At 48.1% G+C, this 19,362-nt stretch overlaps 1 protein-coding gene across 5 annotated transcripts in view; it reads left to right on the forward strand.

Annotated features, from left to right (window-relative positions):
- Positions 1 to 19,362, forward strand: part of LOC142466928 (CMP-N-acetylneuraminate-beta-galactosamide-alpha-2,3-sialyltransferase 2-like) — a 129,558-nt gene that overhangs the window by 57,816 nt on the left and 52,380 nt on the right. For all 5 annotated transcript variants that reach the window (XM_075572573.1, XM_075572572.1, XM_075572570.1 and 2 more), the window contains one exon: positions 17,413 to 18,764. In XM_075572573.1, the coding sequence (XP_075428688.1) occupies positions 18,489 to 18,764 (276 nt within the window). In that variant the 5' untranslated portion in view covers positions 17,413 to 18,488. The remainder of the gene's footprint in view (positions 1 to 17,412; positions 18,765 to 19,362) is intronic.

A 19,362-nucleotide genomic window follows, 5' to 3' on the forward strand; every position in this document is an offset into this window, starting at 1 on the left:
GACACCCTCCACCAAATCCAGACCATCAGGAAGCCTCTCCCACATACAAGGCTCGCCCAGAACGTAGCGAAGTCGTCTGTTATGGCTGCGGGCGAAAGGGCCACTTCTCCCAGGACTGTCCAGAACAAGGAGACCCCGACAAAGAACCTCCCAGTAGAAGAAGTGCAGCTACATCTATGGTATGCCATGTCTGGGCAGCAGGGACCGAAATTTCAGAAACTCTGCCTGGGTCCGATGGTAGAAGAGCGTCCTCGCAATGAAGAGAGTAGTCAGCGGGCACTGCTTTGAAAACGGCTGAAGGCTCGACTGTGCAAAAAAAATGTGCCTTTATTGATTCATGGCAAATACAAATATAAAAAGGGAGAAGAAATCCCCCCTCAGCGCTCTAACGCGTTTCGCCCGTGGGGCTTTGTCAAAGAGTGCTGTTACTCGTTACACACTACTCTTCTATAGGAATCTAAACCGGATGTGACGTCACGCTAACCGCTCCGTTGTCCCGTCCCCATTACCGAGTGGGGAGTGTATCACTATGCAGGAGATCCGGCATCACACCCGGTCAGATCCAATACATACACACAACAATATATTAAATACAACAGAGAAACCTCACATAAACAAAAGAAGATTTGATGAAGTGTCTATACACATATATATATGCACAAACACAACTCAAAAGCTAATTAATAAAGTATTTCTCTAACATCAACCAATTCATGATTAAATCATGACAGAAAAAATGTGTAAGTTTAAAACTAAAAATGAAATAATAATGATATGTAATGTTAAAAACAAGTAAATGCTGAAAGGGTAAAAAAAAAGCTTTTGAGAAGCTTGTTGAACGTGACTTACTTCTGCTAGCTCTGGACCACAGTTCCTCCACCCATAATTTCAGCAATAATTTGACTAAAGAAGAGCGTAATAGCCTACTTGGTCTTATGAATAATAAAGATCTTATTATAAAAAATGCTGATAAGAGAGAGGCGATTGTGGTCCAGAGCAGTATAAAATACAGAAATGAAGCTTTGAGACAATTACAAGATCAAGTTTCCTATATGTCTCTTAAGAGAGATCCAACAGACACGTTCTTGTCTCAAATGAATAATGTTTTGGATTTTGGTGTTGTCCTGCAGGTTCTAAATGAGAAAGGGTGGGGGGAGGAGGGAGGGTGGGGGAGGGGGAGGGTGGGGGAGGGTGATACCTCCGCTGTTGTGGTGTGGGTTATAGTGGGGGCTTGCTCTTATTGCTATTTGGTCTGCAGAGGTGTCTGTGTCCACTCCCCGGAGCGGGCAGGACTGCATATATGGGGGTTTATGTGGCTATAATCCCCTATGTTGGGCTTCATATCACGGGTAGCAACATTTAGAGCATTCCTGATGGAACGGATATCATTTTTAGGACTCTTGTGAGATAAACACATCATCTACAACAACTCGCATCATCATTTCAAACATAGCACCGCAATAGTCATCTACTTTATACATTGTGTGGACCCCTCGGTGTCGCTCATCTCACTCCCGTCTATCATTCTCTGATATGGCAGCTTTTTGCGACCAGAGGAGGGGGGGGCGGGAGGGGGGGAGGAACGGGAGGGGGGAGGGGAGGAGGGGAGGGGGATACCTCCGTTGTTGTGGTGAGGGTTATAGTGGGGACTTGCTCTTATTGCTAGTTGATCTGTAGAGGTGTCTGTGTCTACTCCCCGGAGCGGGCGGGACTGCATATATGGGGGCTTATGTGGCTGTAGTCCCCCATGTTGGGCTTCATATCACGGGTAGCAACATATATAGCATTCCTAACGTAGTGAATAACATTTTTAAGGCTCTTGTGGGATCAACACATCATCTGCAAAAACTCGCATGGTCATTTCTAGCATAGGACAGCAATAGTCATCTCTTTTATACATTGTGTGGACCCCTCTGTGTCGCTCCTCTCACTCCCGTCTATCATTCTCTGATATGGCAGCTTTTGACAACCAGGGGAGGGGGCAGGGGGGGGGGAAGGAGGAGGGAGGGGGGGGAGGAGGGGGGGTGGGAACGGGAGGAGGGGGGGGGGAACGGGAGGAGGGAGGGTGTACGGGAGATGGGGGGAACGGGATGCTCAGGGGGGGTGTCAACAGTGGTCACATTAATTATATTTACTATAACAACTATGAAACCTGGTATCACCCTCGGGTCTGGTCTGAATGTGGGAGCAATGTTTGTCTCTGGGTATAGTACGGATATCCCGTCATACACAGTCTGTGGTCTGATCGGTTGCTTTGTCTCCTTGTGTCTCCGAGACCGCTCGCTGAGTGCCTTCCGCCTTCAATGCTGGGAGTCCAGCTTAAAGGGTTAATGTACTCACAGTTAAGGTGGGGTTTCTACCCGGGGCCTCCGCACAGGGCCGCAGACCTTGGTGGTCGTTTACAAACCAGCCGGCCCATGCTCCAGGCTGTTGCGCCAATGCTGCTCCGGAAGTGCCTCATCAGCGGGGAAGAGGGGGAAAAAAAGGAGAATAACAGCTCTTTCACAGCCGCTCCCTCCATCCGTACATCGAGGGAACTAATCCCTCATTTTCTCGCCTCTCCGCATAGGCAGATCCTGGACAGCTGCTGCGAGGCCCTGGCCGAATCCTAGGCGGGTCGGCGGTGATTTTCGTTCTGTGTCCCGGCGGACGCACTTCCGTGGGTGTGGAGGTCAGGCCTCTTGCCGACGGTTGTAGGGCTTGCTTCTGGGGTTCACCTTTTGTTGATCCTCTGTGGTCTTGGTTCATGTCTGCTGCAGCTGGGTTTTTCTGAACTCTTAGGACTTCCTCTGTCAACGTGACTGAGTGTAACTGTGGAACAACTGTGAACTGGGATCAAAGTAATACAGGTCAGTCCTTGTTTCTTTATCTTCTTGGTTGTTGTTTTTGTCCAGCCAACCTTTGTGATGCTCTAACCGGCGGTTTCTCAGTTTCGTGGCTGTGGGACCTGGAGGGCTCTGAGTCCCACGTTTGAGGGGGGTTTAGGCCCACCGCTTTGGCCAGTCGGGTCATCTCCGCGGGGTGTCTTATAGTGTGGAACTTTCCGTTCCTATTCACTATCAATTTGAATGGAAATCCCCATTTATATTTTATGCCATGTTCCCTCATCATCTTGGTCAGCGGTTTCAACTCACGTCTTTTGTCAACCGTGAGCTTTGCTAGGTCGTTATAGACCTGGAGATGGTCATCTCGAAACGTGATAGGCTCCTTCATCCTGCAGGCCATCGTTATTTTGTCCTTGACCGCATATCTATGGAGGCGAGCTATGACGTCCCTTGTTCTGTTTGGGTCTTCCGATCGTGGTCCAAGGGTGCGATGGGCCCTGTCCATTTCCAGGTCTCTAGCATCCAGATCCTCACATAGTGAGGAGAAAAAGTCTATGAGGTATGATTTCAGCTGGTCGGGGAGGACAGACTCGGGTATCCCTCTTAGTCTGATATTCTGCTGCCTATCACGGTTTTCGTGGTCCTCCAGGGTATCCTTCAGGCTGCGACCTCTAGCCCCAGTCTGAATATCTCATCCTCCGCCGCTGTTTGTGCCTGCAATGTCTCCTCCATTTTGGTCTCCAGAGCGGAGGTCCGTTCACTCAGGCCTGTTATATCCTGTCGGAGCTACGTTACAGCCGCCCGCAAATCATTCTGGATTGAGACATGCAGTTTGTCCAGCATGGCTGTCATCAGGTCCTGCATGTATTCCCTGGTAAGGGTTGTTTCAGGGCTCTGTATTTCGTCTCCTCGTTCCCGCTCCAGGGCCTGCTGCTTTGCGCCGCGTGCGCTCGTGGAGCCGGTGCTATCTTGTATTTTAGAGGCTGCTTCGGTGCCCTTTTGCGAGGGGGAGAAAAATCTCGTTACCCCTTGAGCAGGCTGTGTTTTTTGTTTGTTTGCCATGTCTGCTTGTTGGGGCAGTCGAAATCAGCACTTTGGGGTCTGAAAGCTGGGGGGGAAAGCGCTTTTAAGTAAGGTTATTTACGAGGGTCTGTGGAGCTCTCCTCTACACAATATCCTCGTTGACGTCCTGGACACGCCCCGCATTTACTTGTTTTTAACATTACATATCATTATTATTTCATTTTTAGTTTTAAACTTACACATTTTTTCTGTCATGATTTAATCATGAATTGGTTGATGTTAGAGAAATATTTATTACAGGCATACCCCGCATTAACGTACGCAATGGGACCGGAGCATGTATATAAAGCGAAAATGTACTTAAAGTGAAGCACTACCTTTTCCCCACTTATTGATGCATGTACTGTACTGCAATCGTCATATACTTGCATAACTGTTATAAATAATGCATTTGTAACGGGCTCTATAGTCTCCCTGCTTGCGCACAGCTTCAGTACAGGTGGGAGTCGGTGTTGCTGTTCAGGACGTGCTAACAGGCGCATGCGTGAGCTGCCGTTTGCCTATTGAGCGAGATGTACTTACTCGCGAGTGTACTTAAAGTGAGCGTCCTTAAACCGGGGTATGCCTGTAATTAGCTTTTGAGTTGTGTTTGTGCATATATATATGTGTATAGACACTTCATCAAATCTTCTTTTGTTTATGTGAGGTTTCTCTGTTGTATTTAATATATTGTTGTGTGTATGTATTGGATCTGACCGGGTGTGATGCCGGCTCTCCTGCATAGTGATACACTCCCCACTCGGTAATGGGGACAGGACAACGGAGCGGTTAGAGTGACGTCACATCCGGTTTAGATTCCTATATAAGAGTAGTGTGTAACGAGTAACAGCACTCTTTGACAAAGCCCCACGGGCGAAACGCGTTAGAGCGCTGAGGGGGGACTTCTTCTCCCTTTTTAAATTTGTATTTGCCATGAATCAATAAAGGCACATTTTTTTGCACACTCGAGCCTTCAGCCGTTTTTCTAAAAAAGAAGTGCCCGCTGACTACTCTCTTCATTGAGAGGACGCTCTTCTACCTTATTGCTTAACAGCCTGGAGCACGCCGACCCGAACAGGCTACAAACAAGATCTGAGTGAGTAAAAGAATTTATTTCTATAAGCTACCCCAAGGGACCAGCCACTTTTTAGTGCGAGACATATACACTTGAGGGGTCCGTAGCTGGTTGCATAACCAGCTTGGTCAACCCTCTGTATATCGCCAGGGGAGAGTCAGGACACTCAGCTGTTTCACTTTAATTATTAACTCTTGATTGTCTGGAATCGTGTTGAAAAGTTAAACGGATTATATATTCCTAAATTGATCCTCTGTAGCACAAGAAACGTTGAGAGGGCTCCTCTCTTTCAACATTGCTTCTATTGGATCTAATGATACTCCTCTTGGACCCAGCCCCAGTGATGAAGTCTCAGCCTTGGATGAATACAGTCGGGTGGGCCCATCCGCCATCGTGCGTGTCCTGCTAGAGGGAGTATACGCATCTGCTTTGTTGGACACCGGATCTCACGTGACCATAATATACCGAACATTCTACGATCAACACCTCACTCATCGCCCCTTGCGGTCCGCAGAGCATATGAAGGTGAGGGGGCTGAGCAATGAAGATTACCCCATTGATGGGATTGTACAGGTCAAATTAGAGATAGTCCAACTTAACACCGGCAAGACACACCCCATGCATGTAGAAGCCATGGTATGCCCTGAACCACAAGAGCAGTGCAAGTACCCAATCATACTGGGAACCAATACCGACATAGTGCGAGCTGTAATTAGGGCATACTTTAAAGAAACCAATGAACTGCCTATGGCCAACCCACTACTCGATCCTGGCCTGCATGAGGAGTGCAACCAGGTATATGCTTTAGAGCATCACAGGGACCTCTACAATCGTCAACGCGGACTGACGACCATTTTACCAGGGGAGTGCAGCGTATGGCCGTCTGGTTCTGCTATCCCGATCGAGATGAGACAACCATCTTTTCTCTCTGGAGAGTCCACCTGATGAAGACGTTCCTAGAGGGTACAGAGTAATACCCGAAGTGAGAGAATGGGCGACTAAAATTCCTCTACGCACCTATATACATGTTCAGAATATTTCCCCATTCCCGATGGACCTCGATGCAGGACAGAGTTTGGGCCGCATGTATCCGGTCAGCCCTGTGGAAACAGCGCCACAGGTGAACGCCGCTGTAGTGGGTGAGCAGCTAGTCGACTTGGACTTCAACTTCGGAGATTCGACACTGCCAACTGAGTGGAAAGGTCGATTGACAGCCAAGTTGAATGAACAACGGACTGTGTTTTCCACAAGTGAGATGGATGTGGGTTGCAGTCGCAGCGCCCAACACACCATTAGATTGACTGATGCCACACCGTTCCGTGAACACTCTCGTCGCCTTGCCCCCAGGGATGTGGACGATGTAAGGAACGTCCTGAAATAAATGGAGACCGCTGGGATTTTGACCGAGTCTCTGAGTCCTTACGCCTCACCCATAGTGGTGGTAAGGAAGAAAAATTGATCCGTAAGACTGTGTGTCGATTATCGGACCCTGAACAATCGTACAGTACCCGACCAATACAACCTTCCTCGCATTGAAGAGATTCTGAATGCGCTAACCGGGAGCCAATGGTTCAGTGTTCTTGACTTACGATCTGGGTACTACCAGGTACCTATGAGTGCAGATGACCAGGAAAAGACAGCCTTCGTCTGCCCCCTGGGTTTCTACCAATTTACGCTTATGCCCCTAGGCATATGTGGGGCCCCTGCTACCTTCCAGCGACTGATGGAGAAAACTATCGGAGACATGAACCCTCGGGAGTGTCTAGTCTACCTGGACGACATCATTGTCTTCGGAAAGACCCTGGAAGAGCACGAAGAATAGTTGCTAGGTGATAGACCGTCTGGGTAAAGAAGGGTTGAAGTTGTCGCTTGATAAGTGCCGGTTCTGTCACACCTCGGTGACGTATGTGGGGCACATCGTGTCTGCACAAGGAATTGCCACCGATCCGGCTAAAGTAGAAGCGGTAGTGAACTGGCCTCGTCCTGAGAATGTCACGGAGCTACGATCCTTCCTGGGCTTCTGTGGATATTACCGTCACTTTGTGGAGGGGTACTAAAGCCCTCAACAATCTCTTGAGGATATATCCTGAAGATACAGGATGGAAAGCCACTTTGGCCCGTCAGCCGTTCGGTGATAAGTGGACGTCCAAATGTGAACAGGCCTTCCTGAATTTGAAGAAATGTCTGACGGAAGCGCCGGTGCTTGCATTCGCTGATTCAGAACAACCCTACGTTCTGCACGTGGATGCCAGTCTCAATGGACTGGGCGCAGTCTTACATCAGAAGCACCCCGAAGGTCTTCGGCCTGTAGCCTACGTCAGCCGCAGTCTGACACCCAGTGAGCAAAAATACCCCGTACACTAGTTGGAGTTTCTGGCTCTCAAATGGGCGATCACGGAAAAACTCCATGATTACCTTTACGTTGTTACGTTTGAGGTAAGGACGGACAACAATCCCCTCATGTACATTCAGACCTCCGCCAAATTGGATGCATCAGGTCACCGATGGCTGGCAGACCTATACAATTACCAATTTTCTCTGAAGTATAAGCCGGGGCCTTTGAACATCGGAGCTGACGCTTTATCCCGACGACCAGGACTAAATGCTACTCCAGATAATTATGAGTGTGAAAAAATCCCCGGACCCGGGATGCGAGCTATGTGTAGCACAGCTGCCATCATCAACGATCAAGTGGCCTTCTCAGAACTATGGATTGCGGACTCCTTAGGATGCCAGTCGCAGGCTATCCCAGCCGCCTACTGTGATCCAAAGGGGATGAATATAACCGACAAGGTAATACGATGGAAGGACCTGGTGTACTACCAAGTGAGGGATCCGGTAATCAGCATCATTCGGCAAGCGGTTCATAGAAAGAATCCGGCTCTACTGAAATGCGCTCCCAGAGACCAGATCGCTTTGCTAATGTGTGAGGTGGACAAGTTTGAATTTGACAACTGCTTGCTCTATCGGGTAGTACAATTTCACAACCACCCTGATAGCGACAATTGGTCTTACCTCAGAATTTAAGATATACGGTATTGAAGTCTCTACATGATGAACATGGACATCTCGGGGTAGAAAAGACCTTTGGATTGGTCAGAGACCGCTTTTTCTGGCCCAAGATGCGAAAAGCGGTGGAACAACACTGCCGCCATTGTTCCCGGTGTATACAACGAAAGACCCTGCCAACCAAAGCAGCGCCCATGGGCCATCTGAAGAGTTCTGGCCCAATGGACCTGGTGTGTATGGACTTTCTGTTCATCGAGCCCAATACTCGAGGAATATGTAACGTGCTGGTCATTACGGACCATTATACCCGGTATGCTCAGGCCTTCCCCACTAAAGACCATAAAGCCATCACTGTAGCAAAAGTACTATGGGAGAAGTATTTTGTTCACTATGGCCTTCCAAACCGGCTTCACTCAGACCAAGGTCGAGACTTTGAGAGCACTTTGATCCGGGAATTGCTCGAGCTGCTGGACAGCAATAAATCGCGTACGACTCCGTACCATCCCGAAGGAGACGCTTTGCCAGAATGATTTAATAGGACCTTATTGGACATTCTCGGAACCCTAAAGGGTGCTCAGAAGACTGAATGGAGTCGAAAAGTGGAGGCTCTGGTCCACGCATACAACTGTACCCGCCACGAGTCAACTGGATTCTCCCCATACTTACTTATGTTTGGAAGAGAGGCGAGACTGCCAGTAGATGTACGTCTTCGAGTTTCAACGGATGGGATACACAATGCTACCTATTTCAAATAGGTGCAAAGACTTAAGGACAATTTGCAACAGGCTTACCTACAGGCTGAGAAGTCTATAGCTACGCTGAATGCGGACAATAAAAGACGATACGACCATATAGTCAAAGAACGGGAGCTTCATCCTGGGGGCGCTGTGTTGCTTCGTAATCTGGGAGACCCCGGAAAACATAAATTGGCTGACCGATGGCTAGATGGTGTATATGAGGTAGAGTCGCAGATGCCTGGCCTCCCGTTTATCGCATCAAAGACACCGAAGGCCGGGTAAAGGTCTGGCATCGTAATCATCTCCTCCCCATCCCACAAGTGGGAGACGAGGAAGCCGAAATACTGGCCACCCCGCTGAACGGGGAGGCTGATCCCTCAGAGATTGGTCAAGAGACTGTAAACAATTATACCCACTCTGAAACTCCTGAAGGTCCTATGGAAGGACCCTCTCAAAGGGACTATTCCACTGAAGGAGCATCTCCCGGAGGAGCTACGGGTAAAGGGCCCCGTAGGCCAACGCCTACTAAGGTGGCTCCGGCAGACCAGCCTTTGGATCCACAGAGCACGTGCTTTGAGCCAAACAGAGACTATTCAGAGACATTTTTCCCCTCAAGGGAAGAGGCTGAGCCTCAGGACTGTACCTATTACCCCCCAGAGGGAGTGGCTGAAGAACAGCTCCGTAGGAGCCAAAGAGTAAGGTACCCTCCAAATCGGGTAACCTATGACCAAATTGTGGCACCCCATTATGAGGCTCAGCAGTGGGCTTGCAGTAGAGTTCAGTTCGTCATTGTAATGTTCAATGAAATGTACAATCTCATCTAGAGCTGATATGACGTGATAAGTTGTATATATGTTAATGCATTTTTATTATATAACTAATGTTATGTTGTCCCAAGCAAGGTAGTTGGGGATTTCTACCAGGTGGAGGATGTAGCCAGGTTCCCCTGTGAGTGTCTGACCCAATCCCCCCCCCCGGTGCTCACCTCCGGGTCTACTGCGGCCAGGTGCGGGCGCATGTACGCGCTGTGCGCATGTCCATAGGAGCGGCGGCGGTGTCCGGTGGGTGCCGGGAGCTGTGTGGGGACCGGCGGCGGCCGTACATGACGGCGCCATCTTGCACGAGTTCGCGCATGCGCAGTTGGAGCTCCGGCGGCCATTACATGTTGCGCATGCGCAGGAGCAGCGCGACCACGGCAGGCAGATAGGGAGAGTGCTGCGGGGACTACAACCCCCAACATGCACAGGGACAAGGAGACCCATGACACCAGGGAGACAATAGGACTGCAGCCATCCCCTGCTTCCAGGTGATTGATTCTTTTCGCGCGCTCAGCCCACGCTAGGGCAGTCAAGACCAGGAAGAGCTAGGGGAAGGAGGTGAGCGCAGGGGTCTGTGACCCGCTGCATTAGGCCAGCAGCCCCCTAGGCCCCAGTGAGGTCCTGAGTCACCCAGTTTAGCTTGTTGTGCTTCAGGGACAGGCCCTAGATTAGGGATCCTGCCCCATTAGTGATATTGGCAGTTAGGGAAACAGCAGACACTGCGCTTCCCGAAAAGAGGCTTGGGCTCAAGCCTACTTCATTGAGAGAGCAGGACTATCTCCAGGGTGGGATTGCCCTGACGGATCCCCGCGCTGGGGGAAACCAGGACATCGTGCAGGAGATCGGCTGACCCATTGAGAAGATCTTTTAAAGCCCAGGTGCCATCGCACTGGGCAGGTATCGTTATAAGTGCACCAACAGGGTACTCACACATAGTGTACTAGAAAATATGGGAGTGAACCCAAAACAACTGATGCTGCCAAAGTCAAGTATAATAAAGTGTAGGGAAAAACTCAATCCATTAAAAGTATGTAGCAATTCACCATTTGGACACAATGAAATCTTCAATTTATAAGGATTAGACTTTATATTAAAATAAATATTTATAAGTCAATTTATTGCAGATATAATTCTCACCATATATGAATTTTTTACTTTACTTCCATATGTGTGTCTCCTTAAATTTATTAATTCATGCACCACATCACATTGTATAACATTGTGTTTTTTTAAATATGTTTGTTGTTATATGTTACTATGTATTTTGTGTTACCAATCTGTTTCACACAGACTCAATGAGAGGGTTGTTCCCAATTATGGCTCACCATTAACTTTATTGGATTCAATGGATTCTTGATTAAGACCAACCAATCATATTGGTTTAACACCTACTTAAGGAATCTGTGTGATAAGGGTAGTATACTCTTTGATAAAGTTCTGGAGAAGGACGAAACGCGTCAGAGTGCCCCTTCTGTGATGTACAGCATGTAAATTAAAGCTGATTTTAATTTTATTTGTTCCTGGGCTGGACTTCTATTGCTGTGACCGCCTTCACCCCTTTCTTTTACTCACACATAGTGGCAGCGCTGACCACGGGACAAGGGTATACTGTGGACACGGTGGTGGGCCCAGGGTATATACTCCTAAGTGGGAGTGGGTGACATTGGGGACTGTGGACACGGTGTGGGGTTATCACCTCTGGGAAGTAGTGACACAAGGTGACATTGAGGTTGATGCATGTGTATTGTGTGATGTTATCTGCATATAGTAAACCTGAGTTATATATACCTTTGGTGTATGTGGTTAATATATGTGGGTCCTGCGTCGGGTACATTCTACACTCCTAGAATCCTACATAGGTGGAGGCGCTGTAAGGAAGATCGTTTCAGAGGATTCACCCCAGGTTCCCATCAGCGGAGGCTCAGGCCTCCTGTGAACCTGAAGGTATACGCACCACACCTGGTAACATATAGGTACCCCCTCACATGCACTCTATCTGCGATTGGGGGGGTGGGGGGGAATACCCGTTACATATATATACAGTATTTGGGGCTGGTAATTAGCTTAGCTAACCACCCATTGCGTACCTCTGAACACGTCTCTTACAGGGCTACAGGAGGTTAGGAAGATTTCAAATAATCACAGCATTTAGAAAGTTAAATTCTCACAGCTGCAGCGCTGTTGTTGTTGTGCAGAATCCAGATCTTCCTCTAATCTTCACCTTTAATTTCAACTCCAAAATTAACTCCAGACACTTTCAATGTGACACTTTGATGTTACACACAGCCATTGTCACATCACCAGGTGACTTGTCCGAAAATACTGGACACAATACTGGACCCCCACACCCCCCGAATACATATCCAAATACCCCTATGCCCCCCAAAAACATATTAAAAATACCAACACGCCCCCCGAATACATATAAAAAATACACCCACGCCCCCCGAAAACATATAAAAAATACACCCACGCCCCCCGAAAACATATAAAATATACCCCCACCTCCCCAAAACATTATAAAATATACCCCGACCTCCCCCATACATTATAAAATATACCCCCACCTCCCCAATACATTATAAAATATACCCCCACCTCCCCAAAACATTATAAAATATACCCCGACCTCCCCCATACATTATAAAATATACCCCCACCTCCCCAATACATTATAAAATATACCCCCACCTCCCCAATACATTATAAAATATACCCCCACCTCCCCAATACATTATAAAATATACCCCCACCTCCCCAATACATTATAAAATATACCACCACCTCCCCAATACATTATAAAATATACCACCACCTCCCCAATACATTATAAAATATGCCCCCACCTCCCCAATACATTATAAAAAATACCACCACCTCCCCAATCATACTATATATTTCTGAAAGTGTTCTATGTGTCCGTGTCTGTATGTGTCTCCCTGTGTCCCTCCCCGTGTCCCTAGCGGCAATCTCACTCATTGGACCTTGGGCCAGGCCAATGAGATTGCTCCCTTGGCCTGCCCGCCCCCGCACACCTCTCATTGGCCTGAGGCAGAGTGAAGGAAACACACACACACACACACTAGGGGGGGTGTTACATACATTAGCGGGGCTCACAGTGTTAGCAGCACATCTCCCGCTCTCTTACCTGCCGGTCCCGGAGGCTCCGCCTCTTCCTCCGGCTCTCCCTGTTTCCCGCGCTTTCACCTCCCCCCCCCGGCGCCGCTACAGTCAGCGGGGGAGCGGAGCGAGCGCCCGGGACACAGCGGGGGAGAGGCCACAACACGCTGCCTCCCGCCTCAGATCCACGTGGGAGCTGCCGGACGGGTGAGGGAGCTGCCGGACGGGTGAGGGAGCTGCCGGACGGGTGAGGGAGCTGCCAAACGGGTGAGGGAGCGGCCGGACAGGTGAGTGAGCGGCCTTCACCTCCCCTCACCCCCCTTCACCTCCCCTTACTCACTTCCCCTCCACCCCCCCCCCCCCCCCCCCGGCGCCGCTACAGTCAGCGGAGCGAGCGAGCGCGCGCCCGGGACACAGCGGGGGAGCGGCCACAACACGCTGCCTCCCGCCTCAGATCCACGTGGGAGCTGCCAGACGGGTGAGTGAGCGGCCGGACGGGTGAGTGAGCGGCCGGACGGGTGAGTGAGCGGCGGACGGGTGAGTGAGTGAGCGGCCTTCACCTCCCCTCACCCCCCTTCACCTCCCCTCACTCCACTTCCCCTCCCTTCAGCTAGTACATTATAAAATATACACCCACCTCCCCAATACATTATAAAATATACACCCACCTCCCCAATACATTATAAAATATACACCCACCTCCCCAATACATTTAAAAAATACCCCCATCTCCCTAACTCCCCAACACATATAAAATATACCCCCACCTCTCCCCCTCCCCCCCATCACCTCACCTCATTCTGGCTGTTTAATACAGCTGGCATAAGCTTATAGGTAATGAGTGACACACTAAGTACTCATTTGCATGTCATTACCCAGAATCCCTAGCTGCAGTGGAAGCATTGTATGCTAAGAGATAATGGAGAAAGGCAGGTTTGCAGACCTGTCTGAGATGTGTGAATTTGCTCACAACGTGGTGTTTTATTTGCTGTACACTGTACGGTGGAGGATTTTTGTCATTTTTGTACTCCCCATAACTTACTTTGTGTCTAGTCCTTTATATTAACGTATCTGAATCTGATCAAACCGGAGTCATTTCCGCTCTGGTTTTTGTCACTGGAAGAAAGCCTGTTTTTTGAAATAGTTCCCAGATGTCGGGGGACCATGGTTCTGGTAGCTTAAAAAATAAATCTATTTGTGGCAGGATTGCTGCTGTAATTGAATAGAAGTTGATATATTGTTGATACATTATCCCATTCCTCACTTTTTAGCATAGAAGGGGCGAGGGGCTGCAATCCTGTCCCGAGTCTCTGATTGCCTGTATAGCCTCGTGGAGGGCACTCTGCCGCCCTCAACTTAATATGGCTAAAACTGAGTTTCTCATTTCCCCCTAAACCGGGTCCAATATCCAATTTTTCCATTACCGTAAGTGGTTCTACAATTTATCTTGTCGCCAAAGTATGTTGCCTAAAACAGAGATTATAGTAGGCGCATGCGCAACGGAGTGCATGGAGTCGCGTGCACCTGACGCCCGAGCGATGGGTGCACTTAGGCCTGGGACATAGTAAACACTTTGCTGCCGCTCGCTCTACCAGGAGCTTTTTGCTGTCCTGACAGAGGAGACAGCAAGCGCGCTTGGTGTGTGTCACTTGGTAGCTGTCAGTGTGTGTGTGTCACTTTGAAGTGGTCTGTGTATTTGTGTGTCACTGGGAAAACGTGTGTGTGTGTGTGTGTGTGTGTGTGTGTGTGTGTGTGTGTGTGTGTGTGTGTGTGTGTGTGTGTGTGTGTGTGTGTGTGTGTGTGTGTGTGAGTGTGTGTGTGTGTGTGTATATTATATAATATTTTAAAAATTAAAAAAAAAGACATGTTGTGAGAATAAATTATTTATTAACATTGTGCAACTTTGATAAATATATTCACACACATACATCACACGCAAACACACGCACACACACGCAGACGCACGCACACGCAGACGCACGCAGACATAGACGCATGCAGACACAGACGCACGCAGACACATGCAGACACAGATGCACGCAGACACAGACGCATGCAGACACAGACGCATGCAGACGAACGCAGACGCACGCGCTCGCAGATGCACGCAGACGCAGACGCAGGCAGACGCACGCAGACGCACGCATCACACACACACATCACACACGCGCACACATCACACACACACATCACACACACACACATACACACCTCTGCTGGTCTGGTGGCTCTGTAGTTACAATGCCGGACCGGCTGCAGTCCCATTGGATGGGAGCGGTCACGTGACCGCTCCTCCGCTTCCCCGAACGGCAAATTTCAACTTGCCTGTTTTGGGGAAGTTTCTCAGCCTCCGCACACATCAGCAAGCATGCGGAGGGAGAAACTATAGCCACACTGATAACAGATGCAGGGGCTTTGTGCATCTGTTCAGCGCGGCTCAGCGACGCTGAGTTCACTATGTCCTGGGCCTTAGATGGAGGTGATGGGGAGGCGTGGCGGACAAGTCCCCAGGCTGGTTCGCCCTCATTGGCTGAACCGCTCAAGTGACGCGGATGTAAGTTCAAAATTAATTGTCTTTTGAAAAATCGTCCGCACTGTTGCTTTTCATCACGCACTCGCTTGCAGGCACTATGGCCAGCCCAATAGAGCTACAGCACTTTGTTCGTACTGCGCGCTAAATCGCACGCACTGTCGCGCTCATTATAATCGCGGCCTTAGGCCCGGGACATGGTGCAGGGAGCGGCGCTGGGCAGCGCTGACGCTCATGCTCAAGCAGGAGATTTTTTCAGTCCCTGCATGAGCGTTAGCGAGCGCGCTTGTGTGCCGGGTGGGAGGCTTTCGGGAGGCGGGCCTGTAGGCGGATCGGGAGGTGGGGCTAGCGCGCCAAGTCATGGCACCGACGTCACGGACTGCCATTGGCTTCTGGCAGTCACGTGACCGGCCCTGAGCTTGCATGAGCGGCACAATTTAAACTTGCCTGTCTCCTGCATTTTCACACGCCTCCGCACGCCTGCGGAAGCGCCGTCTAAAGTCGCGCTGATAGGGATAATGTTTCCCCTCAGTGCGGCTCAGCGAGCCTCAGCACGGTCTTTTTGACCATGTCCGAGGCCTTAGAGTGACATTTGACTCCTCCCTTTCCTTCTCCATTCACATTCACTGCATGGCTAAGTCGCTTCTTCCTCCGTAATATTGCTAACAACCACCCTTTCCTCTGTCATGCTACAGCTAAAACTCTAATGCATGCCCTTATCCTCCCCCGCCTGGATGACTGTAACATACTGCCAGGTCTGCCAAGTCTGCCACCTCACAACTTTCTCCTTTGCAATCTATTAAAAATTCTGCTGCTAGAATAATTTCCCTTTCTCTGCTCATCTCCTTCATTCCTCTCCTGGCTGCTCATCATGTTTCAGATCACCCACAAAGTTCTCCTCCTCCTTACCTTCAACGCTCTCCCCTCATCTGCTCCTCCCTACATAACGGCTCTGATCTCTCGCTCTGCCCCCACTCGTCTCCATCGCTATACTTATAACTGTCACCTTCTCACCCCTAACACCTCCACTGCTCTCACCTTAAACCCCTTTCCCTCACTGCCCCTTACCTGTGGAATGTCCTCACACTCAGTATATGCTAAGCACCTTCTCTCCCCGCCTTTAAGACCAAGCTTAAAACTCACCTCTTAAATGAAGCGTTTCATTAGCCTGGACTCATGCCTACTGTCACCACTGCCATCTACTGCACTTATTCCCTCACCTGCTGTCTCTGTAAAGTTCCCATCATACCACTTAAACTTTTTTTAGTCATCACCTACGCTCATACCCTTTTTTCATGGCTGTGCTTCGCTATTGCTCTGGCTGATGCTGGAGGAGTTTATCATCATACCACTTAGATTGTAAGCTCTGCGGGGCAGGGATTTAGTTTCCTATTGTCTGATCTTAATTGCTGCACTTATTGTACTATAATTCCCTGCGTTGTCTCTCTTGTAAGGCGCTAATTACAACTGTGGCACTATATAAATAAAGATATACATACAAGTGATTGATTTAACAGTGTAATCTCACATAGCTTCCCAAAAACGTCTTTGATAAAGGATGTTAACCGTCTTATTGACTTTCTCAAACAAACCTAATTGTTCTAATAGCAAATATTTGGTTACTTCTATTTTTTTATTTTTTTTTACAATTAATTACCAATTGCATTTTTTCTGGGCCTCTTAATTAGGGAGTGTTTGTCAATCAACTGTTTTCTTCTCTTAGCCCACCCTGTCCTTATCACAGAGCCAGTAAAGATAAGGGTAGGGGGGGAGAGAGGCTCTCCCGTGCAAACTCTTGTTGAACACACAGTGACATCAGGCTAAAGGGAGCAGCCGGAAGAAATCAAACCTCTCCTAAGTCGCAGCTTAGCGTGCTCACAAACTGACTTTAAACAATAATTTAAAAATACTTATAGGTGTCAAATTTGGGTAACAAAAGAAAAAGACAAATCACCCAGCTGTGACCCCTTAACCATGTCACTGCCATTAGTACACTTTGTCCATAGGAGGGACTGACCCCTTAACCATGTCACTGCCATTAGTACACTTTGCCCCTAGGAGGGACTGACCCCTTAACCATGTCACTGCCATTAGTACACTTTGCCCCTAGGAGGGACTGACCCCTTAACCATGTCACTGCCATTAGTACACTTTGCCCCTAGGAGGGATCCATCTCTTCAAGGTTTAATGATTATATTCTTTAAGCATTAATTGTCTGTTCACACCTGTTTTTCAGACATGCTAAGAAAATAACAGCTGCAAATTCAAAACACAGAGAAAACAGAAAACAGGAATCCATTGCAATTGTCTCTTGCAGATTCTGAAACTCGATTACAAAGGAATCTGGTTCATCACTACTATGGATTATTCTATATTTTACAAAGAAAAAACAGTAAACAGCACAATTTGAGAAACCGGATTTAAAAACACATTTTTCTTCCTGATGTTTATCCTTTTTTTTTTTTACAGTATTTACTGAAAAGCTCCGTATTTGCTTGCCATTTTTTTCAATACATTCTACAAACATGCTATATTCTAGAAAATGGCTATTACTAAATTAAGAAAAATGATACTTTTTCTGGACAGTAACTAAGTATATGATTTCTGAGGATACTTCAAAGAATAAATAATGTTATCTGCAAAGAATACTCTGGCACAGTCAACATTTGGGAACAACAATTTGAATGCCAAGAAATGATATACAGAGGAAATCAAATAAATTCAAGACAGGATACAAGGAGAATCTGTGATCCTCTATAGCAAAGGTTTTCAAACGCTCTCCTTATCACAGTGATATCAGTAGTAGTATCCGCCATCCGTAATTAGCTCTGTGTATACAGTATTTGTGGTACGGGACAGTACAAATTCCAGCCAAGGCTTTCCGTCTACCCTGCTATTCTGTTTTTGCTGGATCGCTGTCTACAAAATACCACGTGTTCTGGAGCACCCTACCATCCTTCTCCTGCACTCAGATTTCCCTAGCATGAGCTTTCAAATACACAACGTTACACATACGGCAGTGAGTAGGAAAAAGGACACACATCTAATTCAGCCGACTTCTTTTGTTTTTTTTAATCGACGTTCGTGTCTTCAAACGCGCATAAGTTGTTGTATCATTGTTTTTAAAATAAAGGAATATAAAAAAGCCAGAAAATCAGGGATTTTACATGCCGGCCATTGTAGAAAAGCCATGAACTGCAGGAAAGAGATGTCTGCAGTGAGTTTTTGAAGGCGTTTGTGCTACTGCTAACATTGTTGGTGACTGACGGGGAACCACGGGCCGCACAGAGACCCCCTGCTCTATACTGAACCATGCATTGTAAGCGCGGCTGCTGGCGAATTCTCCAACATAAAAGGACAGCCTGGATCGCGCCGGCGCTCTGCGCGGTGGTCTTCCTGATCTACCTCTCTTTCGTCACGGAGTACGAGCCTGGGAGGACGTTGGCCGTTCAGGAGTGTATGTGCGGCCGCTGCAAACCGGAGAAGAGTAGCACAGAGTGGTTTCAACAGCGTTTCAATGCGATGATAGAGCCGATGCTGGTGGGAAAGGACCAAGTGATTCCCAACCATGTACAGAACTGGTGGCTGGTAAGGAAACCCAGAGTGTATGAAGAGTATATGGAAGCATATCTAGTGTCAGACCTCAGTACTACACCGAGCACCACAATTTTTTAACAGCTATTGATCCCCCTTTTAGTATATATAGTATATGTGTATATATATATATAGTATATATACTTAGTCTGTGAGGATCCCTAGAGATCCAATATACCGGCACAGCATGAGAGATAATCACATAAAAGTGGTTTCTTGGGTCTGAAATGGCCACATATGTCTGATGTTTCGGTCCCCAGGGGGGCCTTCTTCAGGGAACCAACTGAAATGTCGGGCGTATATGTGATAATCCTTCGTGCTGATCCAGTATATTGGATCTGTAGGGATCCTTACAGACTATAACTATTTACCCTTTACCATGCACCAAACTTGCCCCTGCTGAGGCCTTTCTTTCAGTGGGTGCTGCCATTCTGTATATATATATATGCAAAGCTCTGGGTCCTGGTATTGCTGTTGTTGGAGAAGAAGTAGGTAGATAGTTGCGTTGCACCACCAAGACAAAAACGAGGTAGAGAGGGTAACTCCAAAAATAGGTTATTTGATCATAAAAGGTCCTTGACAAAGCGCTTAC

The sequence above is a fragment of the Ascaphus truei genome, chromosome 15, assembly GCF_040206685.1.
Source record: "Ascaphus truei isolate aAscTru1 chromosome 15, aAscTru1.hap1, whole genome shotgun sequence".
NCBI classification, from domain to species: Eukaryota; Metazoa; Chordata; class Amphibia; order Anura; family Ascaphidae; genus Ascaphus; species Ascaphus truei.